Source organism: Nymphalis io, chromosome Z, assembly GCF_905147045.1.
Source record: "Nymphalis io chromosome Z, ilAglIoxx1.1, whole genome shotgun sequence".
Classification (NCBI taxonomy): domain Eukaryota; kingdom Metazoa; phylum Arthropoda; class Insecta; order Lepidoptera; family Nymphalidae; genus Nymphalis; species Nymphalis io.
This window is the reverse complement of record NC_065918.1, coordinates 10,635,368-10,655,305: the sequence shown is the minus strand read 5'-3', so window position 1 is coordinate 10,655,305 and position 19,938 is coordinate 10,635,368. Positions and strand designations below refer to the sequence as shown.

Here is a 19,938-nt window from a genome sequence, read left to right as displayed (position 1 = left end):
CTCGCCAATTGATACATCAAAACAATAATAGATAGTATATATATGAAAAAAAACCTTCTATTTTAAAGAATCCACTAATATGAAAAGACTATATAACTAATTATGAAGATGTTACAAGTTTGATGGAAAAATATGTAAGAGGGCGTAATCTAACCTAATATTATCACAAATGATCTCAGAATTCTATTTAGTTGTGAAAAGTGTGGCTCAGATTTGTAAAGCGCTGTGCCGTAATGAGTTTTAAGGAGATAGTTCCATGAGCTTCCGTCATGTGTGTGCGATGTGCGTGCGACGTGGGCTGAAGAAAAGGCGCGGGCCACGTGCGGGCCGTGGCGTTGCCTGGCGACGCGCGGGCGTCGGGGCGCCACATTCTCACGCCGCCCGCGCGTCTCACCCGCAACACGTTTCGGGCCACCGTGCCGCCAAGCGCCTCCGACCAGTCGGCACCGAGAGCGCTCGCTTATACGCCGTATTTGGCGCCTACTCTGCGCGAACTCTGTGACAGCCGCACCCGCTGGTGTGTGCACTGTGACCCTTAACTGATCTAACTTAACCATAATCATTCTGCATTTCACCATTGAATCTATCGACATGGATGGAGACGTGTCCCAGAGTCCTTCCGGAGGCGGCTCTCCTACGTTTGAGGAAAGGTATGCAACACGTCCCACTTCCCCTGCTTTTGATATCCTGCTTTTCTCATTCGCTTCGATGAATTGATTCCGCTCCATTTTTTTTAATTTTAGAATTATAATTTAAGTTTTAAGGTCGTGACCTATGAAAAATAACTCAATGAATCAACATTGCAGATTGATACAAACTCGTTTTTAATTTTAAGACATGCTTTAAGCAAATTTTGTTTTAAGTTTTGTATGTAGCATTTTAATTTTATTCAATGACTTTGGAAAGTATATATTAATCGAAAACATGCGGCCAATTGACTTCTAGTTCAGAAAAGCATCCTGTAGGGTTGTCAATTTTACAGTTTTACGTAGTTTTTCACCCATAGTTCCGATATAATGTAAGCTTGCCAATCTTACTGATCTGCGTAGATTTTCGGACATAGCACTGACATAATGTAAGCTTGCCAATTTTATTGATCTACGTAGAGTTTCGGACATAGCACTGACATAATGTAAGCTTGCCAATTTTATTGATCTACGTAGAGTTTCGGACATAGCACTGACATAATATAAGCTTGCCAATCTTACTGATCTGCGTAGAGTTTCGGACATAGCACTGACATAATGTAAGCTTGCCAATTTTACTGATCTACGTAAAGTTTCGGACATAGCACTGACATAATATAAGCTTGCCAATCTTACTGATCTGCGTAGAATTTCGGACATAGCACTGACATAATATAAGCTTGCCAATCTTACTGATCTGCGTAGAATTTCGGACATAGCACTGACATAATGTAAGCTTGCCAATTTTACTGATCTGCGTAGAATTTCGGACATAGCACTGACATAATGTAAGCTTGCCAATTTTACTGTTTTACATAGAATCGGTAAGTTGTAAGCTTTAGTTTATAAATATTAGTATTATTAGTATTTGGTATTTAAAATTTAATTTGGCATTTCTATCTATACTTACACTTACTAAACATATTTTTTAATAAATAAAGGTCATAAATTGAAGACAATCTAGTAAAAATGTGTTGCGACATTAATAATAACTGTTAACTATAAAATAAATAATATTTCATATCATAAAATAGATGGAAAACCCGTGAACGAGTTGAAAAATACATTAATTGTTTAATAAATGGAATAAGATTTATTACGTATATTTACAACTTCTACAATTTTTGTATGTTCGCTATAATAACAAAATTTGTTCGAGTTGGCAGCCCTAATTTACAATCTTTTAAATGGGTGCATATTAAAATATAGATACAACATATATTTTAAAATAAATTATAAGAATTCCGAAAAATTTACATAGTATCATGGTAAATAAATACTTAAATCATATTATATTTTTCAAATATTCGAATTCTAAGTTTATTAACAAAATTTAGAACAATAAACTGTTTGAAAAAATACAGCAACATTGGTTAACAAAGAATGGATATCCTATGATAACTAATAATTATTTAAGTGAAATTTACTGATGCGGATACTGATATAATTAGAAGAGAAGAATCGTCTATGATTTTAATTGACATATTTATTAATTTGTATTATTAAATTGTATTTATTTTGGTCATATTAAAAAAAACGTGAAAAATCACTAATCGCGACCATACATTTACTAAATAGCCAAGACATTTCCAAGATAAAACTGTCGGTACGGGCTTCTTCCCAAGCGAGCGCTGTGCAAACTAAAAAATATCCTATTTATAATACGATTCCGTAACAGCCTGTGAATGTCCCACTGCTGGGCTAAAGGCCTCCTCTACTCTTTTTGAGGAGAAGGTTTGGAGCTTATTCCACCACGCTGCTCCAATGCGGGTTGGTAGAATTCACATGTGGCAGAATTTCAGTGAAATTAGACACACATGCAGGTTTCCTCACGATGTTTTCCTTCACCGTAAAGCACGAGATGAATTATAATCACAAATTAAGCACATGAAAATTCAGTGGTGCTTGCCCGGGTTTGAACCCACGATCATCGGTTAAGATTCACGCGTTCTTACGATATACGATTAGCATGTTTCAAAAACGATCATCATTCGCTTGCCCTCATCTCATTTATTTGTGGCCGACCAAGTGTAATCTGCGTGAAAAAAGTATTTGCCAAACTTTTACAGCCGGTGTTGTCTGACGCCAACCCTCTTTGGGAATTCTTTAGCTGGTGAGTTGATTCCTCGTCATTCAATTCATGTCAAAGTAATCGTTAATGTTTAAAAATATATACTGACGAAAAAGTTCAATTTATTTGTCACATAGTATTTAATCCTAATCGGAATAAATAACATTTTAATTTAAAGCGTTTTCTTTAAATAAGAATTGCCTTTTGATGACAACCTATGAGAAGTTTTCTGATAATTGTTATTTTCGGAGGTGCAGTAGCAGACTAAACGCAACTGTACGTAGTCACGTGGTTGTAGCAATTAAAAATTTTAAAAAACCTTCCACAAACTTTCCAAAAAATAAACTGAAACAGATTGGACATACAAACTCTCCCAATTTTAAAAATTTAACAAGCAAGGACCTGAGGGTTTATCCGCGCTAAATTTGTATTGTATATATGTATGTAGCTAAATTTGTATGGTATATATGTATGTACTTGCCTAGTTTCGTTTACGTTTATAGATTTGTTAACGTAACTCTAAATTATGTAACCTTAACAATATCCAATAAACGAAATAACACGATAGTTATTATTCTACATATAACGTTTATATTGAAGGATAACAAAAAAAGTTATTCTTTGGACTACGGACTTCGCGTTTCATACGCAGAATAACTCAACAAAGTTTCATCACAATCGGATGAATTGGGTTAGCAACGCATAGAGTACAAACATATAAGCATTCATTTTTATTTATATAGCTAAAATTACTTATTCACTAGTATAACGACGACGTATTAAACTTAGACGGTTTATTTTTTTACTTTAAATAGGTGAATAACGCAGAACTCAGGCAGCACTTGCTTATTTATATCCGACTTTTGTGTTTACCTATTTTATAGGTACCTTTTTTTTATAGAATAGGAAGGTGGACGAGCATATGGGCCACCTGATGGTAAGTGGTCACCAAACGCCCTTAGACATTGGCATTGTAAGAAATGTCAACCATCGCTTATAGCCAATGCGCCACCAACCTTGGGGACTAAGATTTTATGTCCCTTGTGCCTGTAATTACACTGGCTCACTCACCCTTCAAACCGGAACACAACAATATCAAGTATTGCTGTTTTGCGGTAGAATATCTGATGAGTGGGTGGTACCTACCCAGACGAGCTTGCACAAAGCCCTACCGCCAGTAACTTATATACCTATTAATTTAAATAATTAATCTAGAAATGTCCAAACATTTAAAACCCTATAAGATATGATGTTTTAGTATAGAAGTATGTATGTATATGAACATGCAAACTATGGGTACAATGAGTTTGTATATCATGTACTGTTTTTTTCGTACATGAATATATAATATACTCTAATATGGTTGGAAAATATGTATTCCACAAGGCAAAATAAATGTCCTAATGCATGTCACTAATCTTCATCGTTTTCCGTCTAATTACCGCATTATCCTATCCTATCCTATCCTTTTATATTATCTTCACTATAAAAGGAAATTCGAGCTACTTAAGAACATTGCCCTACTTCCAATAAACGTAAGCCTGGAGTTTTGGTGCTCACTAAATTATTTACGACTATGCATTCACCTACAGCTATCGCCTTTATTGGAATAGCTATTTGTATTCCTATTACTTGTATATTCGCCCACTTTGCTATTTAAATAGAATTATCAGATATACCCAAACTCTAAAATTGGTTGTTACTTTTACATCATACATTTATACATTTCGATGGTATATTATTACATATGCGGGAACTTTGAACTTTCATTAGAAATTTAATCAATGATTTGTTAGAAATTTAACTTTAAATATTATTTTTTAATAAAGAAACGTGTATTTTATACTATTTGCATTATTATGTAAATACATTCCGTACTTTTCTTTGAAGCCATTTTTAAATTAATTACTCTGCAATTTTATTTTTTACGGTTTATTATAGAATTTTACAACAAGCGTCAATTGCATAGGGGGAAAAGTGTTTCTATAAAACGACCTACCTACTTTTTTCTTACATACCATGTTCCAAATGTTTCCTTGTATTTTTTTTTTCATTTTAAAATGAACCGTTATTATGTTAGGATGTCAAAAAATATAATATATGTTATACTTTAAAAATATAGTATTAATATGTAGGAAAATATATTTTACCTATTCATCGCGGTGAAGGCATATTTAAATAAATTTTACTCTCGAAATGTCTTAAGAATAAAATTAATAAATAATATAACATTCACTAACTAGCCTACAATTAAATCGTTTAATGATTTTTTATTTTTTCATTATTTTCCCTTTCTTGAGAGTCATTAACTAAGTCCATTTATAAAAAAATAACTCCTATTTGAAAATTGTACATTTATTGAATATTATTATTATATATATATACGTAAATATATCTTATCCGATGAGGTGAAAGCGGCATTGTGGTAACGACCTTAATAAAGTTTGGGTTGGATATGTATATCCAACGAGGATTAACAGAGTCGTAATAACCAATTTGCTTACATCGAACACATGCTAACTACAAATACAGCGCTTGAAAGCATTCGCAAAGCGTTCTATCAGCATTCGGTTTATTAATTTCAAGCATATGTTGGAAGCTCATAAGCTCATTTAATTCATCATACCTTTACGAACGAAAGCACTACGATAAATAATCACTTAATGTAAGTTACAAATTATTATTGTAAAGAAAATGAGAATGACTATAAGTACATCACATTTATGAAATTTATTTGAATAATATTGTCACTTCAGCTAAATAAGTCAATAAAATAACGTTAAAACATTAAATTATGTCTTCCAAGAAAAGTTTCTTATACATTTTGCACGCGATTGTAAGACAACGGAATCGTCCGAGTGGATACACCAGCTACTCATCAATTATTCTACCTACAAACATCAATATTTCTGTATGTTGCTGTATTTCGGTTTACGGGGTTAGAGCCGCTGTAATTGCAGGCGCAAGGCATATGAAATGTTAGATCCCATAGTTGGCGGCTAATTCAGAGAGTAAAAAGTTGCTTATACTTATTATATAACCAATATCTGTGCCTATAGGTGACCACATAAGGGTAGGACGATTGCTCGTCAGCCTGCGTAAATGAATTTACAATAAAATTAACAAACAAAACTTTGCTTACGCTTCATACATAAAATTTATTTTCTTTAATTATTTTTGCTTTAATTCCAAAAAACCTTTAAAGTTGACATCACATTACTTAATAAGAATATAATATTATTAATCATTAAAAATCAGTTAGTGATTACATGATCATTTAAAATGTTTTCATGTTATTTTTGAGTCTCCGACTATAGCTATACTAGACTATTGAAGTACAGCTCTGCTTTAATAAATAACGTACAGCAATTGAAGCGGCCAATAATTGTTTACGCTTTTTTTTGAGACATTTACAATGGAGAAAAATAAGCTTACATAGACTTATACTAAGTCTAAATTAATCCGATTTTATGTGTGAAAACAATATACTGTTGTTTTTGTACTACATTTTATTCGTACTATTTTAAATAATTAATAACAAAATTTGGAAAGCAACTCTGAATAGATAAATCTCTTGCTAAATAAAATATCGCAAAGTAACAAAGAAGGTGAAAAATATAAATTTAATATAATTTCATACAAGTAGTCGTCATTTTTCGTCAATTATTTATTTACATGCTAAGCCCGCGTAGCTTTAAGTTTGTTACGTAAATCTTTCAGAATTTGCCATCGTGCCAAGTTAACATTTAGATATTATTTTTTTCTAATAAAAATACATAATTAAATTAAAGGTATAAAAATTACCTTACATCCAAACACACAAACTTTCACATCTTAATAATCTAATATCTTTATAATCCTTCTCTATTCTAGAGATAAAGGCATGATTAAATTTTAGCCTTTATTACTTTCTAAAAAATAAAACTGCTCTCGATTGCTCTGCTGTGGGGAAACCTTATTAAGAAAAATAAACCTTCAAAAAGACTCATTAATTCATAAAATAAAACCAAAAAAGGGCGCTTCAATTTCAGCGGCTCTCAAATACTTTTCGTTCTCGGAAAAAACACAACATGATTTTACGAGTTGTGTAACATATACTTATGTAAGTGAATGTCGCATCACGCTAATAATATACATTTGATAAATATAAATTTGATTTAAGTAAATACCTACTATTATTACGTATTATATAATTGAGTTACTTTAAAAACTACTAACTGAACACTTAATTATTAGCATGTCTTTGACCATTTGGAATTGTGGATCTTGTATAATTTAGTTATGAGAGAGTAGTACATTACAGACATTTTAAAAATAATTGAAAACGGTACGACGAATTGCCGTAGTTAATTTCGTTGTTCGGTTCAACATGGCATGTTAGAATGTTGCGACGTCAATTTTTACAATGCGCAACGTTGATTTCCACGATACGATGTCGCAACGTGTCACGTCCCGACGTATTAACGTGTTTATTTGTGGTAGCCCTAAGGCATCCGATAACAACAGGTATGTATTTTTTTGCAATGTTTTGTATATATGTATAAGGCGCAGGAACTAGGTCGGTACAAGTAGTACGCTATAATTATTTTGTATAAATAGTTAGGCGGGCGGACAAATGAGCCACCTAATGGTAAGCGGACCTTATAGACATTGGCGCTGTAAGAAATATTAACCATCGCCGCCAATGCGCTGCTAACCTTGGAAACTAAGATGTTATGACCCTTGTACCAGTAGTGTTACACTGGGTCATTTTAAGCAATGTTAGGTGGTGGTAGAATAAATAACGATGATAGTATGTGTTACCAACCAGTAGGGCTTGCACAAAGCCATATCACCAAGTGATATATCAGTATTTGTATATAACAATAATGCTAACTACCAGTGACGATTTTGCGTTTTACGATGGTATTGATACAGTAAAACATTTTTTCAAAATAATGCGATATACATAATAATCAAACAAACAATATATCCTCTTCAAACTGTGCTAAACGTCTTAACACACACACTGGCTACTCTTTTCTCTTGCAAGTCGCTTCTATTAAAGTTTAATTAAGATTTAAGAGATTACACACCTATACAGTTACATACAAATTTTAATTATTAATTATCTATTCAGAGTTACGACTAGGTAGGTAAGACAGCAGCGTTCACTTTAAAAAGCGCGCGCGACAATAATTTTACTCACTACACTTTGATATAATGCCAATTAAGGTTTAACTAATATAATTAAAAATTAAAGGGTTCCGACTCAAGAATGCACTGTACAGTGTACCCTAACGTACAGTACAGTGCACCCTAATGTACAGTACAGTGCACCCTAATGTACAGTACAGTGTACACTAATGTACTGTATAATGTACCCTACACGAACAAAAGTAACAAAATTAGCTTGACCTTTGTATTGTATTTGCTCGCATTCCTTTTAGTCGTCAAGCTCGGCTTTAGCCTTATATGAAAACAAACTGAGTAACCCAAGTTTGTTTTGTCTGTAGTACTGCACGATTAGTTGCTATGGAGATTTCATAAGGATACGATAATGTACATAGACATCAAAATAAATTATTTAGATTTCACCTCTGGACATACATTGTATACCTAATGCATGTCTGATAAAACGATAGCTTTTAAACTCGGGGTCGCATTACTTTGCTGGCAGATCGTGTTCAGCAGTATTTTAACTAAATCATAAAAAAAAAAATTTTCTATTCCTCTATTAATACGAAATTAATAAATAATGCAACTTGAAATGGCCAGTTGACGTGGAGCTGCATTATTTATATATAAATGTACATAGTTCATCATACTGAATTCATACCAGGTGATTGCACAAACAATTTTATTTTGTGTAATTGGCACGACTAAGCGAGCTTGTCTATCAACCAACCACCTTGACACGCTCGTCATAAGTATTAAGTACAAGTTACTAACATTCCTTTAAAGATGTTTTAAAATCTAGAAAATAGCAAAGTATGTATTGAAATGTATATTGCCTTTGTAAAATGTGTCCCTGTTCAGTGAATTGTAAATAAGTCGATACATATTCGAATAATATCCGTTTCTAGTGCTACTTATCAATGTCAAACTATGTGCGTAGTGTTTGCAATTTACAATTCACTTAGTTACCATTATTTCAATGCCGTCCGAAATATCAACATATATTTCTAATAAGTCTTAGAGGCCTTCCGCATATATAATAATTGTAAAAAGATGAAGTAGATTTTTTTTTTTAATGCTGTGGTTTCAATTTCAAGTGATCGATGGTTGCTTGAAGTAGGGCGTGGAATTGTCGCGAGCCGCGGCGCAGCTGTGCGCGCGTCACTACGCCCTGAGAACTGTTGCGTTCGCTGAGGTCGTTGCCACCAACTTATTTGATGTTTACTTACAACTCTTATCTATACATTTATCAAAGTTATGTGGTATACAGTTTTAAGTTATATTTATAATTAAATTTCCTATAAATATAAAATATGTTATCGAATTGTTTTAAAAAATAACTTCGATAAAAAATATACATAGACATTAATATTCACTAATATTATTTAAAACATATTCAAAGAAAATAAGTAATCATATTTAATATTTGTAATGGACACTTTCTAAATCAAATAGTTTAAAGTAATATTAGATTTGAATTTACCGTCTTCGTTTATTTGATATTGCAGGGGCTGTGGAGGTACACCTGCACTTTAAGTGCACCTCCTCACACCCCTGTCATGGCGCCCAAGTATATTTGCTCAATATTTTCTTTTGATTTGCTACCTCCACACGACAACCAATTAGGTGTTGTCGTTAGTCTATACCGTGTTATAGCTTTTTAAAATTTTCTAGACATACGAACGAAATATTTATTTACACATATATTATATATTTATTGTTATAGGATAGTCTTTATGTTTAAATTATATGAAATAAACGTAGATAAGGCTTTATTAATCAACATTCAGAGAACAATTACATACTATTGAGAAGTCTGTAAATAAGATCTCGACAAAAATAACACTGAATAGTTCATTTAAATTACTGAATAAAAATAGTTTATGTTTAATTTAATATTCTAACATGATGATTCAAAAGTAAGTATTATTTTCATATTTATAAATTATTTTTATATAATAATACCTCCTGGAATGTACATTTTTAAGTGCAACCAGTTTTTTGGTAAAGTTTTTTTTTGGACTTCGCTCAAAGCGAAGTATGAGACCCTTTTCAACGTTACGCTTTAGTAAAATTGCCATATCATTTTTCAATATTCTTCCTCCTTACATAACCTTGCGTCGCTTAAACATCCTCTACTCTGCCTATTCATTCTTGATAAGCACTGTAGTAAATATTATCGTCTTCTATACATGAACTCGATGCTTTAGGTATTACATTTAAGTAGGTAATTTAATCGTATTAATTTCAAAATTTTAATTCTAATTCGTTCAAACTTAGTTAACGATTTTTATCAAATATTTATTGACTACTACTTTAAGCCGGTGTCTTCGCCCGCGTTAGGAGGGGGGGGGGGTCTTTGCAAGTATTAGGTCTAAAAAAGTATCCTTGGGGTTCAAGCTTATTCATGCAAAATAATATAATGTATGTATTATTAAAAATATTTGGCGGGGGTATCGAGTACGTCCTGCAACTTGACTCAAAGTCAGACGGGCAGACAATTAGTGATTAAGGATTAAGATTTATTAATATTTCATATTAATAGTGTATTTAATTTATACAATTTTGTTATCTTATATTTCATTGATTTTGTTATAATTTATAAATAGGTATGTCGTAATATTTTTCGGTTAAATGGTAACTGTATTTTTAATATTTTTAAGTTGGCAACATGGCCTTTTTAAAAAGGCTGTAAAAAGGGTTGTAAACATGGAAGGTGGATATAATAAATCGCTGCCGAGTTGAATATTTAGTTTTTTTATTTATAATCAGTATCGTCCACGTGCCACCTCTTCCGTTACCAATAATAATATGGTAATTAATACATTTGTAAATAAAACAAAGGTATTGCAGACAGAAACGTGTTTATTAAGAAAGATAAAATAGAACTGAAACAGTTACTAAGTATCTGTGTCCTATGAGTTAAGGATATTATATCTACCCATTAACAAAGTTATTTAATTTTTCAACATATTTTCTTTACCACATATGCTCTTTGAAAGCTTGTTACAGATTAAATTCGTGGACTTGCTGCTGTTAAAAAATGTGTTTGTGTGTTTTTCAATAAGAAGCACACAATGCTTGAAGATGAATTGAGTGTTTTCGAGTCCTGTTTTGTTGTTCATCAGATGTCTCCTCCAATTATTTTCTTTTTTTGGGGTGTCACCTTAGCTTAAATATATAAACTCTACTATATGCTGCTCTAAGAGAGTAATTCGAGCGGAGATAGAAGCTATACCAAAATAAATTACCTGGTGGGTAATTTATTTTAATAATTAAATCTATTAGTAGACACTACTAGATTTAATAGATCGTCTTGCGTCTATTGTTCACAATAGATTACACATATCAGACGTCCTTTTAAAAACTTATTCAATACAAATTGTATAATTAAAAAAAAAAAAAACAATTTCTTAATTTATTCAATTCGCATTTCAATTGACGGAGTTTTTTTATATTATTTTAATGAAAGGGGGCCTATTTCGTCTTTATGTATCTTAACCCTTCTTCAGAGAAGTCTTCAATTAAATTGCTATAAATAACGTATAATGGTCAATATAAAAGGGATTAGATTCTTATTTTGCACGGACAAAGAATCGGACAGGGACATGAGCATCTAGCTCTCATTGGAATCGCAAATTTTCAAGCAAGTAAGGATTGTTGGATAATCACTAACTATTAAAACTGCTCTACCTCTACCGCTCACTGGAATGTTTGACAAAAGAAGCTAAATAAAAATGAAACAAAATTTGCATAAAGACAAAAGGTGACACTGAGATGAATAATAATTAAATGAAACTGTAAATTATTATATTAATTCGTTATAATTTATTGCACCAATATAAATTTTGCAAATAAGATATAAATAGTTTAAAAAAAGCGAGTATAATATTTTATGCTGACTATACAATAGACCTGTGCAAATAAAATAAAAATATTGTATATAAACGTAACAACATGATGACGTTCTTATCGTTCCATACGATATATTTCCGACTTAACTACTGACTACTGAGATACTCAAAGATACTTCAAAGCGACAAAAATAAAATAGTACGTTTTTAATTTCTACGTAACCTAATATAAAGAAGACGTACGTACCTACGTATAATATGTATGTACGAATATAGAATAAAGATTTCTCAAGAGTTTTTTTTTTTTTTATAGAATAGGAAGGCGGACGAGCATATGATCCATCTGATGGGAAGTGGTCACCAAACGCCCTTAGACATTGGCATTGTAAGAAATGTCAACCATCGCTTATACAGCCAATGCACCACCAATCTTGGGAACTAAGATTTGATGTCCCTTGTGCCTGTAATTACACTGGCTCACCCACCCTTCAAACCGGAACACAACAATAACAAGTACTGCTGTTTTGCGGTAGAATATCTGATGAGTGGGCGATACCTACCCAGACGAGCTTGCACAAAGCTCTACCACCAGTATTTACAGATATTTACTAAAGAGTATTGTATATATGTTGTATATTTATAGAAATATATCAACAATATAATGTACCTACAAAATATGTTATATACCCCAATTGTAGTCTGATAGTAGGTTGACATTATACAAATATCTGGATACTTATTATTAGCTAACAGAAACGATATCCACTTTTTTATACTTGTTATATTTTACCATTTACCGGTTATTTACAAATAAATAAACCGTCACTGGGTCATATTAATAAGAATTTTTGGAAAACGCTTTATAAATAAGAAATTGTAAAATATTTCAAAAGAGAGCAAAGACTGAACTCAGGAGGCGGTGAGTGCAACCGCACGCGTCTTCGGCACGCGCGAGCCCCCCTTGTTATGGGACGAACACGTTCACTCTACATGTACTTTCTCCGCAAAACACAGTGCATCTCTCAATCCCCTTCGACCCTCTATTATGTGATTTTGAATTATCACCATTGCACAAAGCCGTCTTTCCCTTTACCGACTATTGGACACGCGGCCTCACCGAAAACGTTTATTTGTGACCGCCTCGGAATTGACTTTTTGTAAAATTTTAATACGATATAACATATTTGTTTGCGACGACTACACGACGACATCATATCCAACAAAAAAATATTTATATAGGTATATAAAAATCAATAATTCTATATAATAACTGTGTGTCAGTTTACTAGAGATAAAGCGCTGAATCAAATTAACTAACTAATAACAAATACAAATAACAACTAACAAATACAATTAAAACTACTTATTATTTAATACAAGCGAAAAGACAAGTTTTGATAAACTTTAATAATTCATTAGAAATTACTTATTTGTCATAAAAATAACACAATACCTACCTAGTGGTTTTTAATCATATTTCAAGCCCAATAGTTTGGAGGTGCTAGTAACCATAAGTCCATTTCTGTATAAATTTAATGACGATCGGTTTAAAATTTCAGAAGTGAAATCATAACAAACAAACTCACCTTCGCACACAATATTAATATTATTAAGATCTACATAAACAAACTATCTAACGTTATTTCGATATTTGTCGTTTTATATCCCCTTATACTTAAATTTAAAAAACGACTAATTTTGCTTACGGTTTACGAATGATATAATAAACTATACAAGGTGTAATTCAAAAGCGTTTCTCTTAAAAACATAAGCTTCAAATACCTCAAACATTTGATCAATTTGGTGGTCTAGTATAGCTAGATTGTAAAGACGCAGATCTCGACCAATGCCGAGCGCTAACTTATATACGTATTACAATGTAACAAAATTTACAACAGCTCTTTCATAATATAGTATTAATAAAGTATATAGCCACAAAAAAGTCCACAATGACTTTGTTCTATCGTTTCGGTCAAATGTATCTTTTTCCTCGTTTTTTGAAAAATTCCAGTTTACTTAATGCATAATATTGCATAAGTACCTACGTACGTGGGCCGCTCGAACAGCTTGTAATACTATATACACAGCCAAATATAAATATAATAAAACTAAAAATGTGTCTAATGTACATAACAGATATATAAATTACATTAAAGAAGAGAAGTGATGTTGTGTTGAGGAGTGGCGGGTAGAGTGTAGAGGATAATAGGGTAGGTGGTTTAGGCTAGAGAATGAGTATTGCATCACTGATACTAACAATAGCTATTGACATACTGGATGTATTTATTTGTTACCAAATGAGGACGCGTGGACAAGTAAGTTTGGTAGAGGCGGTAGATGAGATTGGTAGATTGTCTGGGAAAATCTTAATTGTACCGTATGAGTAATAAATGTCAGTGACCTACGTTACGACGGCAACGGTACCTTCGTTACCGGTGCGATAACATTTATTGTATTTATTTATTTTTATATCTTGTAAAACATACTGTATTGTAAAAAAAAATATAAGCAAAATTAATTGCATTACATAAAGTACGCTTTACGTAGATACTTTATGAATGCGAGTGATATGTTCGTCAAATAGTATAATATTGAATTAAAATAAGACTTCCAAATCTCTGACAACTGACGTAATATGTATGACTTATAGAGGAGAATAGTATTTTCCCAATTTAAACTAACAGAGGAGGATAATTTTAATAAAATGCTATCTATTATCAAATAATTATTTATACTTACTTAATTATACATTACAAAAAGTAGTATAGAAAATGCATTTGAGTAATTAATGTGTAGTACACGGAGCGCTTTTATTGCTAATTAGACATTTAGTTTATTTTCCAGTCATATCTGTATTATGACCTTTAACTGTTTGTTTTTTTGTATTGTTTTATAGTTTCTTATTTACGTGCGATTAAAAATTTTGGTTGGTAATTTCGATTTAAAGCAAAAACGGAGGTCTTCGTTATTCGCAACCTTTATAGAATCACTCTTGTATCTATCGAAATAGTTGATGAAAAAAACCATGTATAGAGCATAACAAACAAATTACCACGATGACGGTTGATTTCGAGTTGAACTTGGAAAATTAAAAAATATATATTTTTCCCTATTATTTTGCCGCCACGGCAACTATGGTTTGCAACCAGTTCTAACTAGTCTTTCAGTGCAAATGCCATTGACTAACATTTATGTTTTGTGAATATTTAAGTAAACCTTTATTGTCAATTCATATCTAGTGTAAACTTATATTTTTAAGTTTAATGAAAATAAGCGTATCTAGGCTATTGTACGAAGGTCGCGCATATTACCGGAGAAATATTTATTTCATCCAAGAATCATTTATTTAAAGGTTATTTAACACTAAATATCCCCTAACCATATTGTTATAAGCTGTATTAAACACACAACAGCGACTGTGAAGCGGCTTGTAGAAATAACGTAGATACTAATAAAAAAATAAATAGGTAGTATGAAGTAAAGACGTAGCTGTGCTTTTATATCAATTCAACTAGTTTGAGGAAAAAATACTCTTGTAACAGAACTATACATTTTTTGACAAATTCTGACAACAAGAAAATTCCTCCACGCAAGTGATTGCGAACTATCGGATTTACTTATAAAAGTTGTTTAGCGAATGATTAGTGAATGGTCGTCTTCTTCTTTCGAATTTCAAATCAATAATTACAGAGAGAATCAGCGTATATATTAACAGCAGCTAAACGACGTTTATAAGTAAGCCCGTATATTTGCAATGGCGGCTGCTAACGAAAAATATTCATAAAGTGAAAATGTGTACAAAATATAATACCTACTAATATAAGTCAGAATTAACAAGATCTTTTTTATACATATTACACTAGTGTTTGTCGGCAGCTACAACCGCGTGTTGGGAGGAGGAGCTAGTGTTACGTATGAAGCAGTAGCATATGTCCTTCTTCGGGGTTCAAAGCTTGCTTCATACCGAATTTAACAAAATCGGTACAGCGATTAGTGGTTTAGCGTAACAGGACAGACATTTTCGCATTAATGATATTAGTATAGAGTTATTAACTAGCAATAAATAAATACATAGATATCTACTACCATTTAATCAACATAAAATTACAGAAACACTCAAGTAAGAAAAAGTTAGTAAATATTTAAAAAAAAACATTTTTTAAACGTAATAAATACGTTTTTGTAGTATAAGCCTGCGTTTAAGTTAAAGTGAGCGAAGCCATGATCATGTGTATATTTATATTATTAAGCAGAATAATTTGTATTGTAGAATGTGCTAATCATAGAACCAGCCCGATTTATAACTATAATTGCGTTTAGTGTGTTTATCTAGATAAACGTCAACCAACCAATCTGGCAAATTGTCGGCGAATATTCGTCATATGTATGAAACAGGTTTATGGATAAATAAACCGAATTTGACGGAAGTGTAGTAGTATCTAGTGCTTTATTTGTATGTTTTCTTTACCCGATATCTACATTTATAAGATTGTAGTTTATCAAATAATAATTATATCCCATTAACTTTAGATTTAATCCTTACTAATATTATAAATGTGAAAGAGACTTCATTTATTTATTTGTTACTCTCTTGCGTCTTAACTACTCAACCGGTCATTATGTAATTTTACGTACACGTTATCAGAGGTACAGAAAAGGACATAGGATACCTGACACCGTTTGCCCCTCCCCGTCACACGCGCTAGAAGCCGCAGGCGGAAACTAGTTTTACAATACTTTCCTTTACTTTCCAATATTACATACAATGTTCTTTTGAAATATGTTATACACACAATCACAATAGTTTAATATTGCACTGTTTTAATTTTGAACAGTTTCAAAACTGCTCGGAGTATCTTTGCGGAGCAACTCAACTGTTTACTTATACTAATGATCTCCCAGTGGTCGAGAATTGGCCATATTTTATTTAAATTTTATTAAAGTTTGAATGTTATTAATTACGATATTCTATTGTCAAATCTATACATATAAATAAAATTAAAGTCTGTCTGTGTCAAAATAACTGCCCCTTTTAAAGTTAAAATGGCTATTTGCGATTTACCCAAACCAATACAATCATTTTTATTTTTATTTTCGTCTGTCTGCCAGTCCTGGCTAATCTTTGAAACGGCTAAAAATTACAAATTGAAATAACTGAATAATAAGAAGTATGTCAAGGTTTCGTTTAGTCTTTATTCCATCAAAATTGGTTGAGTCTGTCAAAAGTTATAAAAACATACACATTTTTGTTGTTATATCTATACATATATAATGACTTTTCCTGACTAATTCATCAATTCAGACCCTAAACAACAGGGGATGGGCAACCTGATGTTAAATGATCACCACCATCCTTAGACATTGGCTATGTTTGAAATATTAAACATTCCTCCTCTTGGAAACGAAGATGTTTGTCCTTTGTACCTGTAGTTACACTCGCTTACTCATCCTTCAATTTGGAATGCCAAAATATTGCTATTTAAACTATAGAATATCTGATAAATATCATAAAATCACATTGCTAAAACATCATAATATTAAGAAAAAATAAAACAAATTAAATCACATAGCGAAAACATTGTATCATTAAATAAGACCAATAAAAGTGCAGTAAATAAATGACATATATAAATATATATCTTTTCTAACCATACATTAAAGGCAACTAAGAATATGACTACAGTTGCAAATTTTTTAAGTAAAATATTAAATATTATTATATTAAAATATTTTTTATTTTAAAAAGCCTTGATTTTTTCAAATATATGACACTCAATATCTGAATAGACTCTATTATAATTTTTGGCAGCTATGGCTATCCCAAGGGTGAATAACAACCTCAATATCATTCTTGGGGTGAGTAAATTTTTACGTCTTAATGTCAACCCTACCTAATCTCAAGCCATAATTATTGGCAGCCGGAAACAAATATCAAAAGTCTATCTTGACATCCATAACTTTTGACAATATTTTCATCCCTTATTGTGATTTTGTTAAAAACCTGGTAGTTTTCTTTGATAATATTCTATGCTGACTTGCCATATGAATGAAATGAACAGGAAAGTGTTTGCAGCTCTGAGGTTTTTGCATTATCTTCAACATTTTCTTTTAAATAATGCTCGCACAGATCTACTTCTTCCTGTTCTTGATTTTGCTGATGTAAGCTTTGTAGCCTTAACCGAAGACCAATTAAATAAAACAGAGACTTCAAAATACTTTTATTCAGATTGGGCAAATATGACTACATTTCACAATTCCGTTCTTGTCTTAATTGGTTGTCCATCTGACTTCGCTAGAATATGCACATCCTCTCTATTCTGTAGTGTGTGTTATTTCTCCTCCTTTATCACTTGATATACATTAGATGTTGACAATGACAACGATGACGACTCGCTGCTTTTATTTATGTGCTCTGTGCTTTGTTGCGCGATAACCACTCCTTTAGCTATCTCTATAGTTTTCTCTAATGAAAGATCCGACCGTCGAAATAATCTTTGACGTATGTGCGATTACTCGAGCACATATTTGCTAAAAATATATCATGGACAATGACTCTTTTAATTCAACGAAATCACATTTTAAGCTGGCGATAAGATTTTCTAGATTCATCATAGTTGTTAATATTTTCATGGTCGCGTTGTTTTCTTATGAAAAAAGCATGTCTGTCCATATTTGTTAAATTTATTAACGAGGTCTTCTAAAGGTCTTCTGTTTTTGTCAATGTTGATTTAATTGAATATTTCGACACTTTTTCCACCATTCGAGTGTAATGAAATTGCGATTTTTCTCCTTTCATACTCCTTGTCTAAGCCAGAGACTAATTATTATAGTTCGAAAGATTGTAGCCACTATTTTCACATTCAATTGTTACTTATTTCGTTGTTTATAAGCAACTTCGGCAGGTAAAAAGTTTAATTTTTAACCGCCTCGAGGTGGACTGTTATGATGGATATAAGATGAGATCATAAAGATACACACAATACGTATGCAATATTAGTTTTTATGTAAAATTGGCAACAAAACTATTTGATTTTGACAACTGCATTTGACAGTGCGCGTGCGGCTCCTACAGATAACAATTTATTGATTTTTAGTTGTGAAGCAAAACTTTTAATAAATAATTAAAGAAATGGCAAAATCAATATATTATAACGCACAAATATCTATTAGAAAAATTATAGTATAAATCATAAGTAAAAGAATATATTACATAATCAAATATTCAAATTGTCCAAAGTGTGTGAGTAATGTTTTATTTTATTAATTTAAGATATTTCTAATGCATATTTCACAAAAAATTTTTGCTTCTTTCTTCACTCCTCCTCAATCTAATCAATAAAAATTTAATAAATTCAAAATTTCATTCTTCGTCGTCCACGCAATAATTGTCGTAAAAAAGGGTACAAAGTTTTTGTTTCACGTATTTATATTGTTATATATATAAGATATCCCGTAACTCCACACAAGTTCTAGGAGAAAATATATTATGGATTTGGTAGATGAAAACATTACGATACCCATAAATTAGTATAGTAATCATTAGACCTCTATATATTATATATGAGAGAGAAAGGGTGGAGAAAATAAATAGTAAAACCAATTTATAAGAAAACAAAGTATATTTAATACAACAGCAAGTTATTTTGTTTAATTCGATACATAAAATAAATTAGTTAAATTACATAATTAACAGAATAAATACAAAAATACGCTCACCTGGGTAATTACGCCACTTCTGATCTGTTGATATCTGTCGAGCCTTATATAAAGACTTCTCATTTTATATTTTAATCGTGTTATATGACTGGAACTTGATTAAAAATATTATCTCCCACATATATATCAGAATTTAAACAGTCAGTAGTGTTACAAAGATAGAAGAAGTTACGTCTTCACCAACCATGGTACTTGAAGTGCTCGGTCAATTATCCATTATACGGGAAAAAATTGAGTGCCTACTGATATTTGATAATAGAATAATTGACAATATGTTCGTCCCTTCATAATTTAGCCCTAGTATCAATAATGACAAGCACTGCAGAATCCACAGATTTACGTTTTTTCCTAATGCCCCATGCATTATTATCACACAATTCTTCTATAAATAATAATCTTCATCAATAATAATCTAACCTTAACAGAAAAAAAGAAAGCTTTTTTTAATCTTAAC

At 31.6% G+C, this 19,938-nt stretch overlaps 1 protein-coding gene across 1 annotated transcript in view; it reads left to right on the top strand.

Moving 5' to 3' along the window:
- The first annotated feature begins 480 nt into the window (after positions 1-480).
- Positions 481-19,938, top strand: part of LOC126780782 (insulin-like growth factor 2 mRNA-binding protein 3) — a 50,302-nt gene continuing 30,844 nt past the window's right edge. The window contains exon 1 of the mRNA XM_050505483.1: positions 481-650. Within this exon, the coding sequence (XP_050361440.1) occupies positions 592-650 (59 nt within the window). The 5' untranslated portion in view covers positions 481-591. The remainder of the gene's footprint in view (positions 651-19,938) is intronic.